This window comes from Sitophilus oryzae, unplaced genomic scaffold, assembly GCF_002938485.1.
Source record: "Sitophilus oryzae breed Bouriz unplaced genomic scaffold, Soryzae_2.0 scaffold_1801_pilon_pilon, whole genome shotgun sequence".
Taxonomy (NCBI): Eukaryota; Metazoa; Arthropoda; class Insecta; order Coleoptera; family Curculionidae; genus Sitophilus; species Sitophilus oryzae.
Window position 1 is genome coordinate 511,138 of NW_022146504.1, and position 27,560 is coordinate 538,697.

Genomic DNA, 27,560 nt, shown 5'->3' on the forward strand with positions numbered 1-27,560 from the left:
AATCGTATTGGATGGTAAAATTGTGAATGTAGGAAGACCCTGGATAAAATTGAAGACAAGAAATTGGAGACTATTTGCATTGACATACTTTTCTAGCTAGCAGACTTAACAAGAAAAAAATTCCAGTTAGAATTACATATTTGTTGATGATACCCATTCCGTTAATGTGTATGTCTGTTATAATATGAATCAATTGGGCAATCTAAACTTTATATCAATTACTTACTACTTACAAATCATCAACATAATCATCATTCTCAGCTTATTCAACCATTTCCAATTATGGTGTAGTCTCCAGGTTTGGTTCTCAGGTTTGGTCTTCCTCTGTGGGTACCATGCTGTAATTTTTGTGGTTCAACATTGTCCGTCTTTCTTGCGCCCATCAGGTGACCTGCCCATTGCCACTTGAGAAATTTGATTCTGTGGATGACATCTATAAGCTGGGTCTTTTATCGTATCCACTCTATTCTTTTACGGCCTTTCTTGGTTATTCCCAGCATATTTTGTTCCATTAAGCGTTGTGCGACCTGCAGTTTCCTTACAAATCCCGTTTTAAGAGTCCAGGTTTCACATGTTTGTTTTCTTCTTTAGATAAAGTGGCATTCTAGATTTGAATATGATTGAGTTTCTTTCATAAGTATTAAGTAATCCATATTACATTTCCAGTTAACAGTGGTTTAAACCCCATATTATATTCGCATAGTTTTCAAAAATAGGCTTATCAGAACTTCAGTAGATCTGATGATGTAGAGTGGTAATAGATGATTGATATCCAGTGTTAAACTACATGACATTTAATAAACTGATTGGAAAATTCACTCTTTTGAATGAGGGTATACCCACATACCTACATGAGCGAATTTATAAAATAACAATGTATAGTTGAGACTGATAATGAAGTACAAAAACTATATATACAACACAACTAATTTCACAATTTGGGTTTACTTCTCATAGACTAGTATCATTATATTGAGATTCTGAATTTATAAATTCTCTTAAATTTTCAGTAGGCATCCGAAATTAACAATATCTGTTTCGCGAATGATATGGTCATACTCGCTGGCAACGTTCTACAACTTCAGAACCTGATAGGCTTCTACGGAGTGCAGGTGAATGTCGGCAAAACTAAAACTGTCGTATTTTCCAAAACTCCATAAAGGGGAGTTCTCAGAATTAACAACACGATGACAGAATAAGTAAAATATCTAGAACCCCCCTTTAAAGACGCATGCGACTCCAAAACAGAGATTTTATTGAAGATCGAACAGGCCAGACGTACTTTCGCTTCCACGAAAAAAATCTTCTTCAGTTATCTATAAGATTTAAGCAACGAACTGTGCATTCATATGCTGCGTTGCTGCATCTTTCCAGTATTTCTCTACGGCGCGGCACTGAGAATTAAACATTTAATCAAACATTAGTAAACTGCATTAACGTTTTTAAAGATGTTGTGTTTGCATCGTTGTATGCTGCGTATATTAAATAGATAGAGCAACGAATGAGAAAGTGCTCAGGCGGACAGGCAAAGATCAAAAGCTCCTACCAGCAGTTAAGGGGTGGAAGATATAGTACATCAAAGTATGAGGAGTGAACAATACCAGGTACTCACACTTGTCTTTGGGAGTAAAACTGATAGCAGGAGATCTGTGACAAGAGAGCAGAACTTTTGGCTTAAAGATTTGCGTCGTCGGTTCGGATTTATTCTTGGATTTATTGTAACCCATATCCATTAAAGAAAGTTAGATCGCCAACCTCCGAAGGAAGACGGTGACCTAAGAAGAAGGAGATCCTACTGTACTCATTTTATATAACATGTTTTTCATTAATCACATCAAGATACTTCTGGTTGATGAGGTCTCCACTATTTCCTCATCCAGATCATCCAGTTTATTATTATGGAAATTTGGTAGATTAGCAACAAAGAATACCGAGTGTAGTTAGTTTTATTGGTGTTTATTTATGCTTACGAACATAACGGGTCCAAGTACTTTACAAAAAAAAAAGTGGAAAGTACTGGTTTAAAGAGCGCTTGAGCTACCCTGGAAAGTACTGATTTTAAGAGCGCTTGCACACACACCGGCAAAATCGGTGCCGGAGTCGGCGCCGGCTTTGCACCCGTTACGACAGTTGTATTTAATTCTATTGTATTTGCCGGCCCCCGACTATTTTACCGGATCGGAGTATATGTGAACGAGCTAATTTATTTATACTGCAATCGATTTCAGGACCGGTACCGGCACCGATTTTGCCGGTGTGTGTGCAAGCGCTCTAACTGTTGCTCTCAAGATAGCACCTCAAGACCTCGGGTCGGATTATATGTCCTGATACCTCTACAGAAATAAGTTATGGGGGCGGTGTCAAAGATCTTGGCTAAATCTAGGATGGCCGTCACACTTTTGACTCTTGTCAAGCTTGTTTGGGATATTGTTTATTGGTTCATAGATTGAATTCGTAGATCCCCTCTTAAAGACAAAAGCAAACTGTTTTTTTGAAAGAATATTACATATTTGATTCCAAAAAACTGCGAAGTCGCTCAATTAAATATGTCTAGGGTATTTTTTGGTCCGATAGTATATAATCTTTGTCCCTAGCTTTGTGGACAGGGGCCCGGGGTAACCAATGTGGTCTTCAGTTAAGATAGGAAGGTTCTCTTTTTAAATAACAAATTTATAATGTAAACTTCGATGTAAACTAAAGGGCATGCCAGATGAAATGTCTTCAATGTTGATTTTACGCCATCTGGTCCAAGGGAGCATTTATGTTCCAATACATTCTAGGTTTAATAACGTCATTTTTATTTATGGAAGTGAGGAACTGTGAATTATGATTACTTCTGTAAATTTTGTGCGGCTCATTGAAGTATTTAGTTATCTTCGATATACTATAAAAAAAGTAAAACCAAAAATAATTATACATAAACACAAAATAGTTATTAGTAAAAAGAGTCATTTATTGGACATTTAAAAAAAAATTATCAGTATGGTCTACTAGTTTAATTTTGGTATAGGTATTGACTTGAGATCTCTTGTCCACGGCTTAAAACTTTCCTAATTTCTTCAATTTTCAGTTTATAGTATTCTTAATAGATTGTTTAATTACCGTCATTACGAATTCAATGATTAAATATTTATATGCATTTTAGTAAATACAGGTTTAGAATTCTTATAATATTTAATATGTCTGGTAATCACGGACCCTGAAATTTTCTGTAGCGCCTCTGACTTAAACGTCAGTGCAATTATAGACATTGGCCCAGCCCAAATTGATTTTATATAAAGAAATCAAAGAAAGGGCTAACATCTTCGATACCTACGATCTTATGAGAAAGAGAACACAATAAGGTCATATATGGAATTTCCATATGGAGATAACAGCATGAAACTTTGAAACAGTGCCTTTTGTTTAGAGAGTTTGCAAACTTAGATAAGGCTGTCCTTTGCCTATTTTGTTGTGTTCTAGTCGAGTATGCCTGCCATCTCAAATCTTTGTATCTATTATAAAATTTCCGGCAAGGGTAGTATATGTTAGAACACCATACTCTTATAGATTCAATTATTATTAACCCGAAACTAACAGAGATAATAACTTACCTGCCTTTGTTTTGATATAGATATTACCTACATATACATACATTATTCGGTTATAATTAAGTAGGTCTTGAGTACTTCAAGGTTATTATTGTAGATCTATTCTTGTTTTTGTGTTAAAAATATTTTCTACATGCTATAATAAAAAGCATAGACGTTAACAGATCTAGACAGAGTTTTTTTTGAGATAATAGGAGTGCTTGAAAAAAGCAGATCAAATATGCCATTTATTACTATTATTATTTTTGATAAATTAAAAAATCTTAAGTGGAAATATTATTCAATAATACAATATATTTCCTTTCTATTTTTTAGTTATTTTAAACTTTCATTCAAGATTTGTCCAAATTAGTTTTTTTGAATTAACAGTTAACACGTATTTGTTCTAAAAGATATTCTTATTTGATGCTATTAGTTTTTGAATTACTGAACTTTACAGATAACATGCAATTAAGAAGTCTTATTTTTATTGCAATTAATTGTTTACATATCTATATAATTGTTATTTATTATTTTATTTGTGAATTATGCTCACTAAAATATTAGGTATAGCTTTGTTGCTACTTGCACAAATAACATACCATGTTATCTATGTGCTACTTGGTAGAACAAAAAAAAACTTTATTTTTGGATCTTTTTATCGAAAATATCAAAAACCATATTCTCTATTAATTTTCATATACCGATCTAAAAATAAGAATTATAAAATTTTGATAAATAATTTTTTAATTACAAATTAAGAAAAATATATTTTAAAGCATTTCTTCTATTTCTTGAAATAAAATAACAGAGCTTGTATTACAAACAAATCAACAATTATTAGATATCTTTCTATATACAGTATGTCCCCGGATTGTCTTTTCAAGAGGAAAAACTTGACATTTTGAGAAAAATACATTCTTCCATAAAATTTCTGCTTGTTCTAAAATGGTTAATCCCGTCTGTACTGACTTTTCCAAATTTCCATACCATTTTAAAGAAAATTAAAAAAAAAACATGAAAATATAGTTGAATGTCTGCAAGTCTGAAAATCAAAAGGCGTTTATATGGTAATATAATTTCGATTTCATTCTTTGATAGATGGTTATTATTAATTTTGATTAAAGTCATATTTTTTATTGTTGTTAAAGTATAACATTTTCCTATAACTATTATCACCCTTTCCCTAGTATTGAACTAATTAAATTTTGTGCTTCTTTAAACAGCAAAAAATATGCTGTTAATTAAAATTCTATCAATAACAATCTATCAAAGAACGAAAACGAAATTATATTACCATAGAAACGCGTTTTGATTTTTACGACTTCAAAAAAATTCAATCATATTTTCAACCATAAACATGAATTTTTTTTTTATTTTCTCTAAAACGGTATGAAAATTTGGAAAAGTATAAACGGGATTAACCATTTTAGAACACGCAAAAATTTTTATAAAGAAAAAGCATTTTTATCAAAATGTTAATAATAAAAAGAATCTTCTTGTAAAGATACTCTGGGGACATACTGTATACTGTAGGTATTTTAGAAGCCTTCTGTATTTTAAAGTTCCTGAGAGAGCTTTAAAAGACGTTAACACCGAAAAACGACGCGTTCGCTTCAAAAACACACTCCCGGTTGGCTAGAAAAACCTTCGGATAACATGGCAACGTTTGACGAAAGCCTAGATACTTCCGTTTCCCACGCCACTAGATGGCGCCAAATGGAACACGAGTGGGTTGATTTGTTTTGTTAATGTTGACTGTTTTTGCCGGGTCCTCGTTAAATAGCCGAATTTTCCCCTTTTCCTCAATATTGTAGTAATTCTCTTGCAAGATATGTGATAACAGTGCCTCTACGGTTAGTAAATATGAAAATAACAATATTTTAGGTTAATTTTGGGCGTATATAACAGGATGCCTGTGCGTTCTTTGAAATAGATTTGAAAGGAAAACAAATGGTTTACCTAGGTTCTGGTTCTTCGGCTTCGAAAACCTGGTCGTCGTCCCGTGGTTCTTGGAATTTTTCCATGTTTGCCGCACCGTATCCAAAATAGCAACAGATAATTTAAGGCGATAACCGCACGTATCGCCCAAAAACACTCACGCACTTAAGTCTAAAACGGCTTAAGACTAATCAGTCTTGCGACCAACCAAAAATGCTACGCGTTCTCCTACACGTAACGAAAGAGGAAAAAGTCTATCTACGGATCTAGCAAACGAAAAAAAAAACGAAGTAGTACTGGAAATCGTCACAACATATCACAATACGAAAGGAAAGGGATACGGGTCGAAAATAATAAGTCGTTTGAAATTCGTCAAAGGGTCACTTTTTCAAGCGAAACTAAAGAATTTTTTTCGGAAAAATGATGTAACACAACATATCACGCTAAATACGAGCTAAATACGTACTGTCGGAGAATTTTGAACGTGCGATTTTCAACCGTAGGAGCAACCGCGGACGCGCGCATAGCCACGCCTTCCCCTCTCTTGCTTCCTTCCCTATGGTAAACTCCCCACTACCGAATTATATAATTTAGGCACATTTAATTTTCCTTAGGTGAATATTAAGCCTTATATTTCGTTTTTCTAATTTTTTTCACAATTTTTCTTCGAAGAATATCCAGAAATGAACCTTCATTTCCTTATAACTTGTAAAACAATAATTCATTATTGAGAAAAACTTATTAATTTTTAAATTACTGTTAATATAATTTAATTATTTTTTATATATTTTTTTTTAATATTATCAATGGGTGTGTGACATAAACTGTTGTCTATTGCTTCTGTAAAAAATTAATTATTATGCAATAGTCTTGTTTTATTAGCGTAATTGAAAAATTTGTGAGATTTGCTAGTTTTTATTTTTATTTTCATTTATGTTTTTACTATTGTATACTTTATTAATTGTTTTTCTTTGTTACTTATAATAGTTGTCTATAATACAATTAATGTAACCATTCTAAAGTGTTAAGTTGGACATATTTAATTTTCCTTAGGTGAATGCTAAGCCTTTTTTCTTCGTTTTCCTATTTTTTTGTCAATTTTTCCTCTAAGAATATCAAGAAATTAATCTTCATTTCCTTATAATTTGTAAAACAACTCAGAAATGGCAAAAAAATATTAATTCTTAAATCATCGTTGACAGCATTTAATTTTATAAATTAATTATTTTTTATAGTTTCTTTTTAATATCATCAATAGGTATATTTATATGCCATTTTTTTCTGCCATAAAAGTTGTCTATTACTTCTGTAAAAGGAAAATTATTAGCCAATAGTCTTGTTTGATGAGCGTAATTCAAAAACTTCTGAGGTTATATGAATTACCCTTGTTTTATGAGCGTAATTCAAAAACGTTTTATTCTTATTTGTCATTTATGTTTTTACTATTGAATTTTTTTTTGTTTCATTCGCAATGTCTACAATTGTAACTATTCCAAAGTATCCTCTCCAGAATAATTTAATTTGAACATATTTAATTTTGCTAAGGTGAATATTAAGCTTTTATTCCGTTTTTGTTTCTTTTTATTCTATATGTTTTCATTGTTATGAAGAAATTCACTTTGATTCCCAAAAAAAGATTCTATCTCCATCTAAAAACATACCTAATAATTCTTCAGTGTGCTAAGTATACAATTTTATATTTGTTCTACTAATATTACTAAGATCTTGTATAAAATTGTACATATTTTATGTTAATGTTATATGCATTATTTGAGAAACTCAGTTTATGAAGTTTGCCAGATTCTATTCGTTATTTGCGTTTTAGTTATTAAAAAGGTTATTAATTAAACATTATTACCATTTACTATGATAAAATTGATGTCTTTAACTTTGAGTGAGCAATTATTGTCCTTGCAAATTTTTAATCTTTAGTTTTTATTAATACATTATTCTTCATTTCTTTACAATTTTCTTGAATTTTTCTTGATTTCAATCTCAGATGTACAGTTATATACTATTTAATGTAATTTCTATTATTTTTATCAAGATCTTATATAAAGTAAACTATCTATTGATGTGAATTACTATGTAATAGCCTTGTTTTAATGTGAGTGTCTAATTCAATCATTTGTTAAGTTTTCTAGTTTTCATTTTTACTTGACAGTTAGGTATGTTGTTACTATTAAAAACTTTATTACTTCTTTGTTATTATTTTTCTTGTAAGTTTGTTTTTTTTTATTATTTAAAAATGTTATTCGTATATTAAAAATATGCAATATTCTACTTTTATTTTAGATTTTCAGCTATTGTCTTATTTTAGATTTTCGGCTTGAGTCTGTTATTTTTAATTATGTTTTTACCATAAAAAATATATTTTTACTTTACTTTTTTTCTTTATTACATATATTCACTGTGAAATAGTTTATAATTTTATAATAATTTTGTATAATAAGAGCAATATTGCTATTCAAAAGTTTTCTCTAGATTTATATAATATAATTTGACCACATTTATTTTTGCTTAGAGAGTTACGTGATTATCAAGCATGTAATTTAGTTTAAAAAATTTCTCTTATATGTAGATACATTTTTTCGGGTATCAAGAAATTCACCTTTATTTCCAGAATTTATAGAAGAAAATATTACCGGTTAAAATTGCCAAAAAATAATTATAAATTCGATAATGTATGTAACTGTATAGAGAAATTGCTTAACCAACATAAAAAATTGAATTTCAACTCATTAATTACATTATAATTATTCAGTTTTATCATCTCCTTCCCATGCAGGTTTCAATAGTTTTTAAATCAAAACTCAAGTTTAATTATTATCCCAAAATTGCGTTGCTATTTGCTATAATAATAATATTGTGTATAATTTATGATTAATTTGTGTAATTTCCTTTTGTAACAATACCAAATGTTACAACCTGAATCATAAGAAAATTTTACCTTCAAACAATATTTATATTCTTTTAAATATTCTGCATGTTTCTATACTCTGGAATAGTCTAGAATATCATGCCGTTAGATTTTTTAAAACTTTAACATATCTTCAATGAACTATTATCTATTAATTACCATATTTCTTACGAAGCTAAGTCTACTTAATTTGTCTCAAGTTTTAAATTACATGCATTAGATACGGTACTGTAGACTATGTTCCTTCTTTTACTGCCTATGCTACCAACAAAGGTTACCAATGCGATTTTAAACACAATAAGAAACACTTCCAAGAACTTTTTCAGGTAAAAGTTTGAAAATGTCTTTCCGGTCGTAATGGTACTTGTGCCATAAACCAGTGGTGCACTAATATTTCTATTTTTTTCTAGTTTTTCTTATAGATATTTCAATAAAAAAAATAGTGGATATGTAGGTATTTATTAATTATAAAATAAATAGTGTTGCATCGTCGATACATAGAAAATCTCATGAAAATTTAAAACATGGGGATAATTCTCCCATTTTATTTTAAAGAAAAACTGGGTTAAGTTTCGTTTAGCCGAAATCTGTTAAAAAAGAAAAAAAAAACATTTTTTGTCATTTAGATCCCTCAGGGAGTATATTACTGAAAAAATTTTGCCGCGAAAATGCGTCACCATTTTCTGAATGCGGTTTAAAAGTAACGAAATGACATACATGAAAAATTAATGTTATTTCATATTTTAAACGTCTTTTTAACTACTAATACGAAAACGACATTCGGCGGAAATGCGCTGTTGCCATTTTTTGAATACGGTTTAGAAGTAACGAAATGAGATATATAAAAAATTAATATTATTTTATATTGTAGACTTATTTTTAAGCACCGATACAAAAATGAAAATCCGCGGAAATGCGTTGTTTCACCGCTATGCAGTGATCTTCCCGACCTTTGACACAGATCAATGAATAATATCTATTCTTATCAACTGAATATCGCTATGGTCAATAAATGCACAAATTTAAAAAAAAATGCCAATAAAGCTTAAAACGACAACTAAACCAAACCAAACCCTAAAAAAAAACAACCAAACCAAAACAATCAAACCAACTAAAACCAAACCGAAAGTATGTAAAAAAGTTGAGAATACTATGGAAAACTTCGAAATATTGAAGATTTTCCATTACACCGCCCTTATGATAAATTTCCGCGGAAAAAGTTATATAGGAAAGTTATAGGCAAATTATTAATCAAACAAAAATATGTAGTTTTTATCTTGCTATCACATTTCGGCAATTCTAAACCCGGAAAAATCAATGAAAATTATCGTAATAAAAATATATTTTCGAACAGAAATTAGTTCACATCGTTATATTAAATGTTTTTACGTCAGTTTATAATGAAAAAAACTATTAAAAACACCGTAAAGTTTTAAATTTTAGTTAATAACAGAAAAATAAAAAAAATCCAGTTTTCCCAAAAACAAAGATTTCCGTGGCAAAAATTAAATTAGGTAAGTAGTGCTAGTTTTCTTGTATAGAATCATCCTATACACCGATATTCTATGTAACTGATTTCAGCTAAACGAAACTTGAGCTGAAAAACTTATCTGAAACGTTATAAAGGACTCATTAAAATGAAGATAATAATTGTTCGTTTTGAATAATTTATAAGAATTTGTTTTTGAGTTATGAGAGATACAAAAATATTAAATTATCAAAACTTAAAATAATTCGGTCCTAGCCAAGCAAACATAATAATCACAAATTATATCACAATATGTCAAATCTATTGGAAGGGGGGGAGGGGCAGGACACTTGGCAAGAAGAACGGACAACAGATGGACCACAAAAATTGCAGCATAGTACCCACGGGGAATTAGACCTAGAAGACCGAACCTGAGATGGAACTAACCTGACTAGCTTCTACGTCTATGTTTGCTGTCGCCTTATTTTATGAACGGTTTACAGATACAAGACATATACCGTATGATCTTGGAAATGAAAGTCGATGACATTCGCCATTATAATTTATTTGGTTAATAAATAAGTGAAATGAATACCAGTATTTCTAATACCATTGTTTGCTGCGAATGTAATCGCAGTTTTGCGTATTTTAGTGTGCTTCGGAAACACGTAAAAAATTGGTATGATATCATAGACCTTAAGACTGTTTGAAAGTAATAGAAATACCGATCCATTATGAATGTATATAAAATTATTATTATCGAAAATATTGGCACAGTGGAATTTTGGACATTGGAAATTTGAACAAACAAAACAAAAATATGAATCAGAAAAAGTATTTAAAATCAGATAAGTAGTAATATTACTCATGTAGTTGACAACAATGGTCTTTGTAATAAGAAGAAGGAACTGGTGGAAAATATATCACGAGAAATTTTTAGCATCGAAAACATAAACCAATTTAAAGTAATAGAAAAGATTGCTGCTTCTATTGGACCAACACTAAAAGATCTCCAGTATACAGATATACCACTTTGACATAATGTAGATAATAAAGAACCAAAAGAAGTTGGCTACAAAAATATTATCCAACCAAGAAGACTTTTTTTAGCACAATAAAACGCTCAAGAAAAGCCTCCAGAATGTTTATTAAACTGTCTGTTAATTAAACAGAAAAGAAAACAATATAGTTATTAACTTATTACTACAAAATGAAATAAAATTAAAGAACATTGTTTATACATTCTGTAGTCCACCTATAGTGAGATGTTTGGACTGCATCTCAATGTCTCCAAGACCAAACTGTTGGTCTTTTCTAAGACTCCAAGAAATGCATACCTGCGTGTCAAGGGACAAACAATCAAACAAGTGACCTCAATAAAGTATTTAGGAGCTAACATCAATAGTCAGTGCAACCCGAAAAGAGAAATATTTTCAAGAATTGAGCAAGCGAGAAAAATCTTCGTGAGAATGAAATCATTTTTTACAAGCCTCAGTGCGGAACTCAGAACTCGAATGGCCAGATGCTACGTCTTCTCTGTGTTACTCTATGGATGTGAGAGCTGGATACTGGATTCACAGACCGAAAAGAGAATAGAAGCCTTCGAAATGTATGTATACAGACGGATGCTGCGAATCTCATGGGTACAAAGGATCACCAACGATGAAGTACTCCAGCGCATGCAGAAACAAAAAGAGATACTGAACACCACCAAGGAAAGAAAAATGCAATACCTGGGTAATGTGATGAGAGGTGGTAGATACGAAATACTGCGCCTCATAATAGAGGACAAAGTGCAAGGGAAAAGATCAGTAGGAAGACGCCAGAACTCATGGCTAAAAGATTTGAGGAGATGGTTTAAACGCTCGTCTGCGGAAATCTTCCGGGTTGCAGTTTCCAGAGCCACAATTGTCATTTGGATCGCCAACCTTCGGCAGGAGAGGGCGTGATAAGAAGAAGAAGAATAATAATGGAAGAGAAGAAGAATAATAAATGTCATACATTGACTTTTATAATTTATTATATAAGGGTTGGTATTAACGAATTTTCACACATAATAATAATTCATCAACTTTTTTGCAATCTTTGAGATTTTCATTTCTAAATGGTTTGATTAATGTTCGCTCTGAATAAAATTCAGTGAAAATTAAGATGAAGTGACTAGCGAGAGTGAAAATTAAGCTGCAGTGAAAATTAAATTCAGTGAAAATGTAAATCAAATAATACTTTATCAAAAGTAGTTTTTATTAATATATCTTATAGATATATTTTTATAAACAAAATATAATATTTGAATTAAAAAATAGTAATTAAAAATATTTCTAGATGGTTTGACTAACGTTCACTTTGAATAAAATGCAGTGAAAATTGAGATGAAGTGAGTAGTGAGAGTGAAAATTAAGATGCAGTCAAAATTAAATTCATTGAAAATGTAAATCAAATAATACTTTATCAAAAGTAGTTTTTATTAATATATCTTATAGATATATTTTTATAAACAAAATATAATATTTGAATTCAAAAATAGTAGATAAAAACCTTTCTAGATAGTTTGACTAACGTTCACTTTGAATAAAATGCAGTGAAAATTAAGATGAAGTGAGTAGTGAGAGTGAAAATTAAGATGCAGTCAAAATTAAATTCAGTGAAAATGTAAATCAAATAGTAGGTACTTTATCAAAAGTAGTCTTTGTTAATATATCTTATAGATATATTTTTATAAACAAAATATAATATTTGAATTCAAAAATAGAAGATAAAAATCTTTCTAGATGGTTTGACTAACGTTCACTTTGAATAAAATGCAGTGAAAATTAAGATGCAGCCAAAATTAAATTCAGTGAAAATGTAAATCAAATAGTAGGTACTCTATCAAAAGTAGTCTTTGTTAATATATCTTATAGATATATTTTTATAAACAAAATATAATATTCGAATTCAAAAATAGTAGATAAAAATATTTCTAGATGGTTTGACTAACGTTCACTTTGAATAAAATGCAGTGAAAATTAAGATGAAGTGAGTAGTGAGAGTGAAAATTAAGATGCAGTCAAAATTAAATTCATTGAAAATGTAAATCAAATAATACTTTATCAAAAGTAGTTTTTATTAATATATCTTATAGATATATTTTTATAAACAAAATATAATATTTGAATTCAAAAATAGTAGATAAAAATATTTCTAGATGGTTTGACTAACGTTCACTTTGAATAAAATGCAGTGAAAATTAAGATGCAGCCAAAATTAAATTCATTGAAAATGTAAATCAAATAATACTTTATCAAAAGTAGTTTTTATTAATATATCTTATAGATATATTTTTAAGAACAAAATATAATATTTGAATTCAAAAATAGTAGATAAAAATATTTCTAGATGGTTTGACTAACGTTCACTTTGAATAAAATGCAGTGAAAATTAAGATGAAGTGAGTAGTGAGAGTGAAAATTAAGATGCAGCCAAAATTAAATTCAGTGAAAATGTAAATCAAATAGTAGGTACTTTATCAAAAGTAGTCTTTGTTAATATATCTTATAGATATATTTTTATAAACAAAATATAATATTTGAATTCAAAAATAGTAGATAAAAATATTTTTAGATGGTTTGACTAACGTTTACTTTGAATAAAATGCAGTGAAAATTAAGATGAAGTGAGTAGTGAGAGGGAAAATTAAGATGCAGTCAAAATTAAATTCATTGAAAATGTAAATCAAATAATACTTTATCAAAAGTAGTTTTTATTAATATATCTTATAGATATATTTTTAAGAACAAAATATAATATTAGAATTAAAAAATAGTAGATAAAAATCTTTCTAGATGGTTTGACTAACGTTCACTTTGAATAAAATGCAGTGAAAATTAAGATGAAGTGAGTAGTGAGAGTGAAAATTAAGATGCAGTCAAAATTAAATTCATTGAAAATGTAAATCAAATAATACTTTATCAAAAGTAGTTTTTATTAATATATCTTATAGATATATTTTTAAGAACAAAATATAATATTAGAATTAAAAAATAGTAGATAAAAATCTTTCTAGATGGTTTGACTAACGTCCACTTTGAATAAAATGCAGTGAAAATTAAGATGAAGTGAGTAGTGAGAGTGAAAATTAAGATGCAGCCAAAATTAAATTCAGTGAAAATGTAAATCAAATAGTAGGTACTTTATCAAAAGTAGTCTTTGTTAATATATCTTATAGATATATTTTTATAAACAAAATATAATATTTGAATTCAAAAATAGTAGATAAAAATCTTTCTAGATAGTTTGACTAACGTTCACTTTGAATAAAATGCAGTGAAAATTAAGATGAAGTGAGTAGTGAGAGTGAAAATTAAGATGCAGCCAAAATTAAATTCAGTAAAAATGTAAATCAAATAGTAGGTACTTTATCAAAAGTAGTTTTTATTAATATATCTTATAGATATATTTTTAAGAACAAAATATAATATTTGAATTCAAAAATAGTAGATAAAAATATTTCTAGATGGTTTGACTAACGTTCACTTTGAATAAAATGCAGTGAAAATTAAGATGAAGTTAGTAGTGAGAGTGAAAATTAAGATGCAGTCAAAATTAAATTCATTGAAAATGTAAATCAAATAATACTTTATCAAAAGTAGTTTTTATTAATATATCTTATAGATATATTTTTATAAACAAAATATAATATTTGAATTCAAAAATAGTAGATAAAAATATTTTTAGATGGTTTGACTAACGTTCACTTTGAATAAAATGCAGTGAAAATTAAGATGAAGTGAGTAGTGAGAGTGAAAATTAAGATGCAGCCAAAATTAAATTCATTGAAAATGTAAATCAAATAATACTTTATCAAAAGTAGTTTTTATTAATATATCTTATAGATATATTTTTAAGAACAAAATATAATATTAGAATTAAAAAATAGTAGATAAAAATCTTTCTAGATGGTTTGACTAACGTTCACTTTGAATAAAATGCAGTGAAAATTAAGATGAAGTGAGTAGTGAGAGTGAAAATTAAGATGCAGCCAAAATTAAATTCAGTGAAAATGTAAATCAAATAGTAGGTACTTTATCAAAAGTAGTCTTTGTTAATATATCTTATAGATATATTTTTATAAACAAAATATAATATTTGAATTCAAAAATAGTAGATAAAAATCTTTCTAGATGGTTTGACTAACGTTCACTTTGAATAGAATGCAGTGAAAATTAAGATGAAGTGAGTAGTGAGAGTGAAAATTAAGATGCAGCCAAAATTAAATTCAGTGAAAATGTAAATCAAATAGTAGGTACTTTATCAAAAGTAGTCTTTGTTAATATATCTTATAGATATATTTTTATAAACAAAATATAATATTTGAATTCAAAAATAGTAGATAAAAATCTTTCTAGATGGTTTGACTAACGTTCACTTTGAATAGAATGCAGTGAAAATTAAGATGAAGTGAGTAGTGAGAGTGAAAATTAAGATGCAGCCAAAATTAAATTCAGTGAAAATGTAAATCAAATAGTAGGTACTTTATCAAAAGTAGTCTTTGTTAATATATCTTATAGATATATTTTTATAAACAAAATATAATATTTGAATTCAAAAATAGTAGATAAAAATCTTTCTAGATGGTTTGACTAACGTTCACGCTGAATAAAATGCAGTGAAAATTAAGATCTTTTGGCTTACCAAAAGTTTTTTTTATTAAAGTATTACATATTTTTATAAATAAAAATATTTTAGTTTAATTTTTAAACAAATTTTAAATCTGCTCTAGTGAATATTAGATTACAACAGAATAAACAGCCAAAAGCGCACAAAACTTGCTATTCATTTCACTTATTCTTACCTTATCTAGTATTCTGATTACAATTAAGAACGTTTTAACAAAATAAACCAAATATTTTTGAAACTTTGAAATAAACCGTAAAAATAAACGTCTCTAATTTAGCTGACAATTGAAAATCATGAAATTAAGAAACAACAAACGGCAACATTGTTGAGTATGCGAGTTGACTAGTGGGAAGTAGAAGCTAGTGATTTTGGCTCACCGGCACACCGGGGGTTTCCCGGTATCTCGGGGGGTTCAACCAGCCCTGTCCCTAGGTAACAATAGGTATTTGAGCGTCACACTATCCTCTGAATAGTATCTTGCTACTTCCAATGCATAAATGGTCAAATATATATTATTTTTAAAGGAACATAATAACTTTTCAAAAAAAAATTTTGTAGTCTGAAAATTTTCAAACTGCACTCATATAAGGAAACTTTTTCTTGATTATAATACTACTTGCTGTGTCATATGACAAAACAATAAAATATAATGTAAGTCAAAACTATCACTGACTCAAGAAGTGACCAACATTAAGAATAACCTGCGACAAAATGGTTCCTCAGAATTAATTATCGGCATAACCATTGACATTATTAAGAAACGAAGATTTTTTTTAAAAGTCCAATGATTACTATTAGATACTAGCGTGTACCAGCGACTTCGTTCGCGTCAAATTAATCATTTGTAATGGTGATTATAAAGCAAAGCAAGAATTTCCATTAACACACAAACGAGAAAAAACAATATGGCGATATTATTATATAACTTGGTAATATTTGAGGGGGAGTTTCATCTCGTTGGAATTTGACTTTCGAAAAATCCGTTTGTCAAAAATAAGCTTTTTACGCCAAGCAGTTTAAGCAGAATCGTGGTTAAGAAATTACCAAACTTTTTGGAGCACCCTGTATATTTATTTAAAAAATTTCAAAATATGTAAAAAAACCAAATAATTTATGCTTGTCCAAGCGTTTTCCCGAAAGACTAACCGTTTTTTAAATAACAAATATTGTAATATTTTGGGGCGTTTTCACCCTCTTGGAATTTGAGATTCGAGAAACCCCTCCTTATCGAACCTCTACACCCCACAGTCAATCCGTTTGCCAAAAATCAGCTTTAAACGTCAAGCAGTTTAAGCAGAATCGTGATTACTCAATGGTCATATTTTATGAAACACCCTGTATAAATTTATAAAAAATCGTTAAAAACAACAAAATAAAATATACGTGTTTAAGAGTTTTTCCGAAAAACTCACCGGTTTTTTAATAAAAAATATTTTAATATTTGAGGGATAGTTTCACCGTCTTAGAATTCGAGTTTCGATAAATCCCTTCTTATCGAACCTCTACATCCTAAAATCAATCTGTTTTCCAAAAATCAGCTTTTTACGTCAAGGGCTTTAAGCAGGATCGTGATTAATCTATGACCAGATTTTTCGAAACACCCTGTATACATTTTTAAAAAATCTTAAAATATGTAAAAAAAAAACAAAATAAAATATACGTGTTTAAGCGTTTTTTCGGAAACGACCGTTTTTTAAATAAAAAATATTGTAATATTTGAGGGATGGTTTCACCCTCTTGGAACTGGAATTTCGAAAAATCCCTTCTTATCGAATCTCTACACCCTAGAATCAACCTGTATGCCAAAATTGAGCTTCTTACGTTGAGTGGTTTGAGCAGGATCGTGATTAATCAGTATGTCAGTCACTTAAGGATTTTATATATTAGTATATACGCTGAACAGATTTAAACCAAATTTGGCACAAAAATACTGTGACACCCGAGAATCTGGCCGTTAGTTTTTGGTGGGGATGGGTGGTTGGTAAGGGGGTATGAGAGGGGGTTAAAAATTTAAAAAAATCGTAACTCCAAAATTACAGTAGCTAACGAAACGCGGTTTTCAAATTAAGATTAGGAATAATATTTGCAACAAAATTTGTAATAACATCAAAATCAGTCAAAGTCGCAGTTGTCGCCGATATTAACATATTTTAGTATGGGCGGCTATACGTGCCTCCCGTTACAAGTTACAATTTGGGACCCAGCTAAATGAGGCAAATGAGGCATTTTTTAAACCACCCCGACCCACCCCTAGGTGCCATCCCCTCACTTCTAATCTCATCAATGCCATTTTTAAATGTAGATAATAAAAAAGGCAACACAAAGATGTTTTTACAGTCTAATTTTGCGATAACGCAAATTCTTCCTTATCATCTATTTTTTTACTTTCAACATCTTAAACCGGCATATCTTTGTGTTTTTGCACTGTCTTCTATCGATTTTCAATCGTTTGCAAATTTGATGGTATTTTAAACGTTTATTTGATTCGCTTATTTGAAAGAAAAATGGTTTATACTGTGGAAGAAAGAATTCAAATAGTTTTTCTTTACGGTGCTGAAGGTATGTGTTATTTGAGAACGGCCCGTGCTTTCAATGAGAGAAATCCGGATAAAAACGTAAGTCACGTTTATGTTAGAGATTTGAGTTTAAAGTTTCAAGAAACTGGGTCGGTCAGAAATAAAACAAGGACAGGGCCCAGGGTACTGAATGAAGAAATGCAGATGGAAGTTATTGGTTAGGTATCGGTCAATTCAGAAGCATCAACACGCCAGTTGGCACCAATCACAGGTATACCTCGAACATCTGTCAGGAGAGTATTGAAAATGCACAAATTCCATCCCTGGAATCTCTGGAAGATTCTGCAGGAACTTGGCGACGACGATCCAGATAGAAGGATTCAGTTCTGTGAACTAATGACGGAGGAAATTCGAAGGGAACCTTCACTTACTAAAAATATTTGTTTTAGTGATGAGTGCTCATTTTTTTAACCGGAATTGTGAATAAGCAGAACTGCAGATACTGGAGCGATAAGAATCCGCATATTGTTGTTGAAGGACACACCCATGCTTATGTGGAAATGCTGAACAATTTGATAGAGCCAGCCATTGTAAATGAGGTTGAAAATCAAAGAAATTTGGAAGGAACTTTAACTCTTAATGAAGACACCTCATAAACTTTCAGCAAGATGGAGCCCCTCCGCATTATTCTATTGTCACAAGGCGGTGGTTGGATAGATATTATCCAAGGCAATGGATTGGCAGAAGGGGTCCAATCGAGTAGCCACCAAGGTCACCTGATCTCACTCCTTTAGACTTTTTCTTGTGGGGTTACACTAAATCCATAGTCTACAAGACAAAACCAGGTTCGTTGCAAGAATTGCGGCAGAGGATAACTGAAGCATGTCGAAATATTCCGAGAGAGACTTTCCAAAAAGTGAGAGAAGAATTCGAAAATCTAGTGGTTTTATTTTTTATGGAACAAAACGGCTGTCATTTTGAGCAATTGTTAAAATAAATTATCATTTTAAATTTCTTTCAAATTGTCAAACCTACATTTCTTATCACTACTTACCAGTAATTGTTGAAAGAAGACAGAAGTTGAAATCTGTATAACCATCGTTTAGCAATTTCAATTATCTTTCCAAAGAAGTGTCACAAGTGGGGTATCGCTATCTTGAGATTAGAAGTGAGTGGGTGGCACCTAGGGATGGGTCGGGGTGGTTTGAAAAATACTTCATTTGCCTCATTAAGCTGGGTCCCAATTTGTAACTTATGCTGAAAAAAACTCTTTTTTCATTAATGTCCACCTAATTTTTCGTGTAAGGGGTAGTTTTTCAATTTCACCCTAAAAACTTTATGATCATCGTTTAGCCTTTTTCATGGGCTTTGCAAAAAAGCGCCACAAGTGGGGTGTTGCCATTTAAGATTTTCAAGTGAATAGGGGTGCCGCCTAAGGGGTAGGTCGGGGTGGTTCAAAAAATACGTCATATGTATTCCCCCTCGATATTATAGAAACGGTATTTTTTATTTCTTTGATATCTTTTTTGGTTTAAGAATTATAGCCAGTGTAAGTTTCCAGTGGCCCACCCTGTATATATATGTAACGCTGTTTCGGGTAGCAAAAATAAGTGAAAAAGAATCCGAACTAGGCGTTGCGTCGTGTTGTGTTGTAACAATTTCAAATGTTAATAAAGTTGCCGAAAAAATATAGATCATAATTGGGGCGTTGGTGGGTGCAATAACATTCAATAACACAACCTTTCCCGGATATTCAATTCTCCCGAAACAATATTTTATAGCTTCATTTTCATACTGATTTGATCAAAATCAAAACCGAAGTAAGCAAAGCGCATGATCAAGCGCGATTTACATAATCAAAAAATTAAATAGACAAAATATACTATGAGAGGATAAAATATAATTTGCAATGTTAATGGTACACTTTATTTAATCAACTAATGATTAGTGATTAAATGTTTTATAAACATCTCCTAAAATTATAATTATGATAAATGGCAGTGAAAAAGCAAATGATTTAGCTAGAAAAGAGAAAAGGAACTCCACTAACTGGACCAGAACCGTTCTGTTTTCCAAGTGGAAACCAACGAGAGTCGGAACTGAGGAACCTGGAAGACTCCATCCGTAACCTGGAATGTGAGTCCTCCAACGGTCTAAGACACTCGAATAAGTTCCTGTGAACTTGCGACCGAAAAAAATAAAATATTTTCCTTGATTTAAGTAAAAACAATCTTCGAATGGCCACGCGGTTTCTAACAGGACACTGTCTCCTCAGCGAACACCACAGCCGTTTATTAAACACCACTTTATGTAATAGTAGTTATTAATTAGTATAGGCTTGGTGCACATTTCAGTTGATTTCAAAAAAACAAATTCCTACAGCAGCGAGTCAATAGCAAAAATCAGAAATTATCCCTATCTATTTCACGTCGCCGTCATGTTGATTGCATAGAATAATATTGAAATCGTGGTTTTGTTATAATATATAAGTATTTTAGTTTTTTGCTAGTGCAGTTATTGATGCAAAAAAGAGATAAAACACTCAGATACCAGGTTTGTGTGATATAACGCTGTTTCGGGTAGTAAAAAATAAATGAAAAAGAATTCGAACTAGGCGTCGGCGTCGTGCTGTATTGTGACAATTTCAAATGTTAATAAAATTGCCGAAAAAATGTTAATGCATAAAGGGGAGAGCAATTAGGGCGTTGTTGGGTGCAATTACATTCAATAACTCAATTTTCCCGGATATTCAACTCTCCCGAAACAAAATTTTACAGCTTCACAGTTTCTCACACCGATTTGATCAAAAGCAAAAATGGTTTCAAGCAGTTCGACGAAACAAGTGAATAAACAAAGTGCTCGTTACATAATCAAAAAATTAACAAGACATATACTATGAGAGGATAAAATATAATTTGCAATATTAATGGTATACTTTTTTTAATCAACTAGTGATTAAAGTACTTGCTATAAATAAAAAGTCCATAAACTAATTTCGATTTTGAAAATAGCTACTGTCACTAGAAACTTGCCATGACGACATCAGCCCTCTTTGTTGCCATTTTATTGAAAAATTGCTCTTTATTCAAAATCTGAGCTAGATAGGTATAGGACACCCTAATATATGTAGTTTGAAAGAGCATTTGAATCTGTTTCGACTTAGGTTGTCGTATTTAAAATAACAAAGTTTTTATGTAAAATAAATATTTAAAATAAATCATCTATTTTTGGTACCCCTGTATAAATTTCAGGCAGCAATACAATTTTTCAGAGATGATTATTTCTCTATCTTTAAACTCAGCACAAGAATTAATTCTAAAAAGTAATGTACAGGGTGTTGATAATCTATTCCATTGTGGCATGCATATTTAAATATCTTTAAATATCTCAAAAACCAAAGCTTGTAAACATATTAATATATAATAACCCTTATAATACATGCCTTATTCTCAAGCGTGCCCAAGGATCCAAATAAGAAATAAAATATCGGGTGTTCCATAAGAAAAAATATAATTTTGGTGTAAATCTTAGTTCTGACATACCCTGTACATTTCAAAATAATTTTAAATTATGCACATGGTCTTTCCACATATGCCCATAAAATATTTTGTTTCTACATATTTCCGTTTTCGTATAATCAACCGACGCGAATGAGTTGCGCCACCTTGTATATAGGTGTTCCATTTAAAAAAATATTCGCGATCCACTCACACTTTTTTGAGCCACCCTTTAGAAGTTCAAATATTTTCCTCAAATACACCGTAACACATACTTAGCTACAGTCTGGACTACAAAATTCATAAGTTTTTTATTATTAGAACTACAGATGCCCGACGCACTATTGCCGGACCCTGTAGAATCAAGGTTATTACATTGTTGGTGATAAATTAAATATTAGTATTGTGAACATTTTATTCCACCCGACTCTAGTTCGACATATGCTCAACGAATTGTGATCCTAAACCGACCAATCAAATGTAAAGTTTCAGGCATCCGCGTCCGCTTCTCACAAAAAACAAAAATTTTGTTTTTTAGGAAGCATCGCGCTGAACATCTAGGTGCGTGGCGAGGTGCGTGGCTCCAGTATGTTTTGACGCATAAATTTGTACATGTTTGATTCAGCATCGCCGGACGGCGAGGTGAATGGCGCGCATCGCATCGAGATGAAATGCCCCGCACTATGTTTGTACGATAGTCGCGATGCATCCTACGCGCACTTACTCGTCGTTTTCAAACAGTGCGCGTAGGATGCATCGCGACTAGCATCCTGGCGGGCAGCGCGGCCAGCATCTTGGCCAGCATCGCATCGAGATGCCTCACTATGTTTGCGCCCTAATATCTCAAATATATCACTTTCTTTCTGATCTTTACTTTCGAAAAAGTAGAACATGGAGCGTTGATAAATGCATGGGGAGTTGATAAATGCTTTAGGTATAACAGATTCGACAATCAACAGAGGATTAAACCAAGATAAAAAAATATAATATGAACAAAATAACTAAGAAAGAATTCATGAGATATGCGGCACCGCTCACCAAAATCCTATTTTATTTATTGGTTGGAAAATGAAGAGTGAGGATGTTTCCACCGACTATGCACTATGGAGATCTCATCGATAACAATAGTAACACATAAAGATGAGTATAGATGCATCGCACACGGAAATAAATAAAAATACGAACTGGTTGTAGGTATACTATCGTGCAGAGAACAGTGGACAGTAGATTAGTTGAACGAAAGATGAAGTCCTAGCTGAGGAATGTCTGAGACAGGACCAAAATGAATAATAAATAGCTTTTTTATTTATTTAGAGATAAAGAAAAAAAGCATTTATATATTTTTTATTTATATTTTTACAGAGATAGAGAAACTGTCAAATCCAAACTTTGTTAGATCTAAAGAGAAATAGAAAACATTAACACAGGATATCGACACATATCCTTGGGGTACTGGCTACAAATTAGTAACAAAGAATGGACGTGTCATGGACGTGAACAAAATGGAAAATATGGTACACGCTCTGTTCATCCCGTACAGAGTGTCCACTGGTGTTGGCTCTATGATGTCACCATAGGCTGGTAGAGGATGTTCCTGCTTTCACACTACAGAAACTGCAATAAGCCATCGGGACTATAAAAAATAAAAAGACTCTAGATGGCATAGAGGCGGAAGTTCTTAAGATAGCAATACTTCTATCAAACTCCGATCTGTTGCTGGCAATGTATAATGCTTGACTGTCGGGAGGAGTCTTTAGCAAGCGTTAGAAAGTTGCAAGATTTGTCCTGGTCAGCAAAGAAAAAGGAGATCCAATAGAGCTCTCCTCATACCGACCATTATGCATGCTTGACGCAGCGAGGAAAGCCTTATTTACCGAAGTCATTATTGCTTAGCGCAATATAAAGTGCTGGGGGATTATTGCCTAAACAATATGTATTTTCGATCTAGAAGATCTACAACTAATGCTCTCACGGAGGTCGTCAAAGCTGTACGAAAAGCGGAAAACCACAACCGCCATTCAAGCTGCATTGTTCTACTCGTTACGCTTGACGCTAGGAATGCATTCAATTCAGTAAAATGGGAACGATGCCGATAGTGCTTACATCATTAGAAAAATTCTTTCATATACCGAAATACTTTCTACGAATATGATGATTATCCAACGCAATACCACAAGATGTTTCGGGATTACCGAATAATACTTTTACCTGACACGAAATGCGTTACCCGGCAACACTACGACTCCGAGGGAGGAGTAGTGTTGCTGGTATCGCATTGACTTCATTTTTCGTTCAACTAATCTACTGCCCACTGTTCTCTGCACGATAGTATTCAACCAGTTCATATTTTTATTTATTTCCGTGTACGATGCATCTATGCACATCTTTATGTGTTACTATTGTTGTCGATGAGATCTCCACAGTGCATAGTCGGTGGAAATCCTCACTCTTCATTTCCAACCAATGTTGGTTATCGCAGGGATAGCAGCTATAACTCTTCTTGCTAGAGAACGGTATGCCATCTCTCAAAAAAGAACCGAATTGAACCAGAAAGAAGTAAAAAAGGAGGAAATCAGCAGGACCCATGAAGCCTGGCAGAGATTGTAGAAACAGGAGAGTAGGGGTCGCTGGACTACGTGACTTATTAAATCGGTGAAAATCTGGACACAAAGGCAGCACGGGGAAATAAATTACTACTTGACCCAATTTCTTAGCAGCCACGGCTATTTTCCGTCATATCTAGATAAAATGAGAAACGTAAGGTCACTCTTACTAGTAGGTATGCCTTTAATGAGAAGGTTATGTCGACGCAAAACATACGTTTTTTACATGCGACACGTGGAACATATACAGGGTGGCGCACCTCATTCGCCTCGGTTGATTATACGAAAACGGAAAGATGTAGAAACAAAATATTTTATGGGTACATGTGGGAAGGCGATGTGCATAATTTAAAATTATTTTGAAATGTACAGGGTGTGTCAGAACTAAGATCCATACCAAAGTTATGTTTTTTCTTATGGAACACCCGGTATTTTATTTAATTTTTGGATTCTTGGGCATAAAATAAGGCATTGATTATAAGGGTTTAATATGTTTAAAAACTTTGGTTTTTGAGATATTTAGAGATATTTAAATATGCATGCTATAATAAAAAAGTTTGTCAACACCTCGTACATTACTTTTCAAAATTAATTCTTGTGCTGACTTTCAAGCCAGAGAAATAAACTTTACTAAAAAACTTGATTGCTTCCTTAAATGTATACAGGGGTATCAAAAATTGCTGGTCTATTTTAAATATTTATTTTACATAAAAACTTTGTTATTTCAAATAAAACACCCTGTATTTTTTTAAATGAGTCGAAGCAGATTTAAATGCTCTTTTAAACTGTATTAGGGTTTCCTGTACGTATTTGGCTCAGATTTTGAGTAAAAAGCGATTTTTCAATAAAATTGTAATCAAGATGGCTGGTGTCGCCAGAGCAATTTTCTAGTGACACTTAGTAGCTATTTTCAAAATCGACATTAGTTTTTGGACTCTATTTAAATTTCTAATAGATTATTTTCATTTAATTTATCTACAATAAGGCTAATAAGTAAGTATTTATTATTTTATCAAGAAAAATGAAGTAGTATCTGCTGGGGCGAAGGAATGGACATGTTACTATTGATTTTATTATGTGAGGACAATTAGCTTTGGGGGGGGGGGTTGAAGGGTTTATGCTCAAAGATATCCAAATAGGAATTTTCTTGACAAGCGTTCCTTTGAAAAACAGCTTTTCCTATTTCGCAGAGCTGATAGTGTGGTATATGAAAAACCTATTAGGCAGAAACCTGTCGTTGGAAGTGAAGAAAATGAATTTGTCTTAATTGGTTCTTTTATAGAAAATCCAATATTTCTACAAGTCATCGTAAATAAATCAAAAAGAACTACTTCTTCATTTTTCTTCATAAAATAATAAATACTTACTTATTAAACTATTGTAGGAAAATTAAATAAAAGTAAAGTGTTATAAATTTAAATAAAGTCCATACACTAATGTCGATTTTAAAAATAGCTAGTAAGTGTTACTAGAAAATTGCCATGGCGACGCCAGCCATCTTGACTACAATTTTATTGAAAAATAGCTTTTTATTCAAAATCTGCGCCAAATAGGTATAGGAAACCCTAATACATTTTGAAAGAGAATTTAAATCTGCTTCGACTCATTTAAAAAAATACAGGGTGTTGTATTTTAAATAACTAAGTTTTTATGTAAAATAAATATTTAAAATAGACCAACAATTTTTGATACCCCTGTATACATTGAAGGAAGCAATAATTTGTTTAGTAAAGTTTACTACCCTGGCTTCAAGGTCAGCACTAGAATTAACTCTGAAAAGTAATGTACAGGATGTTGACAAACCTTTTTATTATAGCATGCATATTTAAATATCTTTAAATATCTCAAAAACCAAAGCATTTAAACATATTAAACCCTTATAATAAATGCCTTATTTTATGCTCAAGAATCCAAAAATGAAATAAAATACCGGGTGTTCCATAAAAAAAAATATAACTTTGGTATAGATCTTAGGTCTGACACACCCTGTACATTTGGAAATAATTTTAAATTATGCACATTGCCTGCCTACATATACCCATAAAAAATTATGTTTCTATAACTTTCCGTTTTCGTATAATCAACCGAGGCGAATGAGGTGCGCCGCGCCACCCTGTATATACAGAAGGATCATCGAGGACGGAATGGAACAACAACTACTTCCTGATAAAATCGTGTAAAAAATGCACCAGAGCGAAGAAAACTGGAACCACATATATATCAAGGTATATGGAAAAAATACTAAGGGAAAAGCAAATCGACCCAGACGCTGATACCTTGAAAAGAAGAAAATATATGGTTTAAAACTCTTAATCTTCGAAGCCACGATTTCATAAGACACTATAAAATTGTATTTTTAAAAACCAATAAGTAAACATTTAGGATAGTTTAGATTAAAACTATTCAATGAAATCAAACTTCAAAATAAATAAACAATACTGAAGGATTGGAAAAAGTATTACTTTAGGAACATGGCAAAAAAGAAACAATGTTAAATTGATTACATTTATTCCACTAATAGTCATGTTCACACAATTTATTATTACAAATTATTTCTAACTGGCAACAATACCTCATGGTGGATAAGCAACTTTCTTGTTTCACAAAATGCCATTTCTCTAGCGGAAGTTAGGACGCCTAAAACAAGAAAATGTATTAGACAGTTGTTTAAGTACAGTTTAATCTAAAAATCGTAAATGTTTACTTTTCTACTAACGATAATATTAGAAAATTTGTGATATTTCTTTAAAATAATATGTATAGTATACACTTAAATAAAATGATGGTTTATTTTGTACTAAAAAAGTAAATTAAAAGAAATAAATTAAATTTCAATAAGTTAATAAAAGCGGCATAATACAAATTTAATACATTTGATTAAATTCATTCTGGTAGCTATATTACATTATTATATTTTTTTTCTACAATATAATAAGCCTCAAAATTATTTTGAATTCTATCATATTTTCTTAGATGAAAATTGAACAATAATTTATTTATATTAAAAATTGCACTTTTGTTTTGAACTTTTAATCTGTTTTGAATATCAAACAGAATACAACTTATCAAAAAAAAATTCTACGATCATGCAAAAAGTAGCTATTTTTACACTCTCTACTGTATTAAAAGTAATTTTTTGACACTAGTGCAAAAAACACCTTGACATTATTAACGACAAATTTAACTAAAAAGAAAAAAATTGTACCTTGATTGTGTTAATCAAAATATTGTTACTAATGCAAGTATATTTTTGTTAGTCGCCATATTAACTCTTATGTAAATTAAAAAGTCAAAAAATAAATTGGCTTTGCCCAGGAACCGAACCCTCGCGTTTCAAATTGGTTAATCATAGTTGCCCATGAATGTCATCCGATAAGGAAATTTGTCA

The 27,560-nt window shown here is 31.1% G+C and overlaps 1 protein-coding gene across 3 annotated transcripts in view; it reads right to left on the bottom strand.

The window, feature by feature from the left end:
• Positions 1–27,560, bottom strand: part of LOC115883012 (insulin-like growth factor 2 mRNA-binding protein 1) — a 221,651-nt gene that overhangs the window by 141,614 nt on the left and 52,477 nt on the right. Inside the window, exon 1 of one of the 3 annotated variants that reach the window (XM_030901286.1) lies at positions 5,532–5,963. The exons of the other annotated variants lie outside the window; for them this stretch is intronic. Within the exon in view, the coding sequence (XP_030757146.1) occupies positions 5,532–5,596 (65 nt within the window). The 5' untranslated portion in view covers positions 5,597–5,963. Of the gene's footprint in view, positions 1–5,531; positions 5,964–27,560 lie in introns of those variants that run through there. 3 annotated transcript variants of the gene reach the window in all.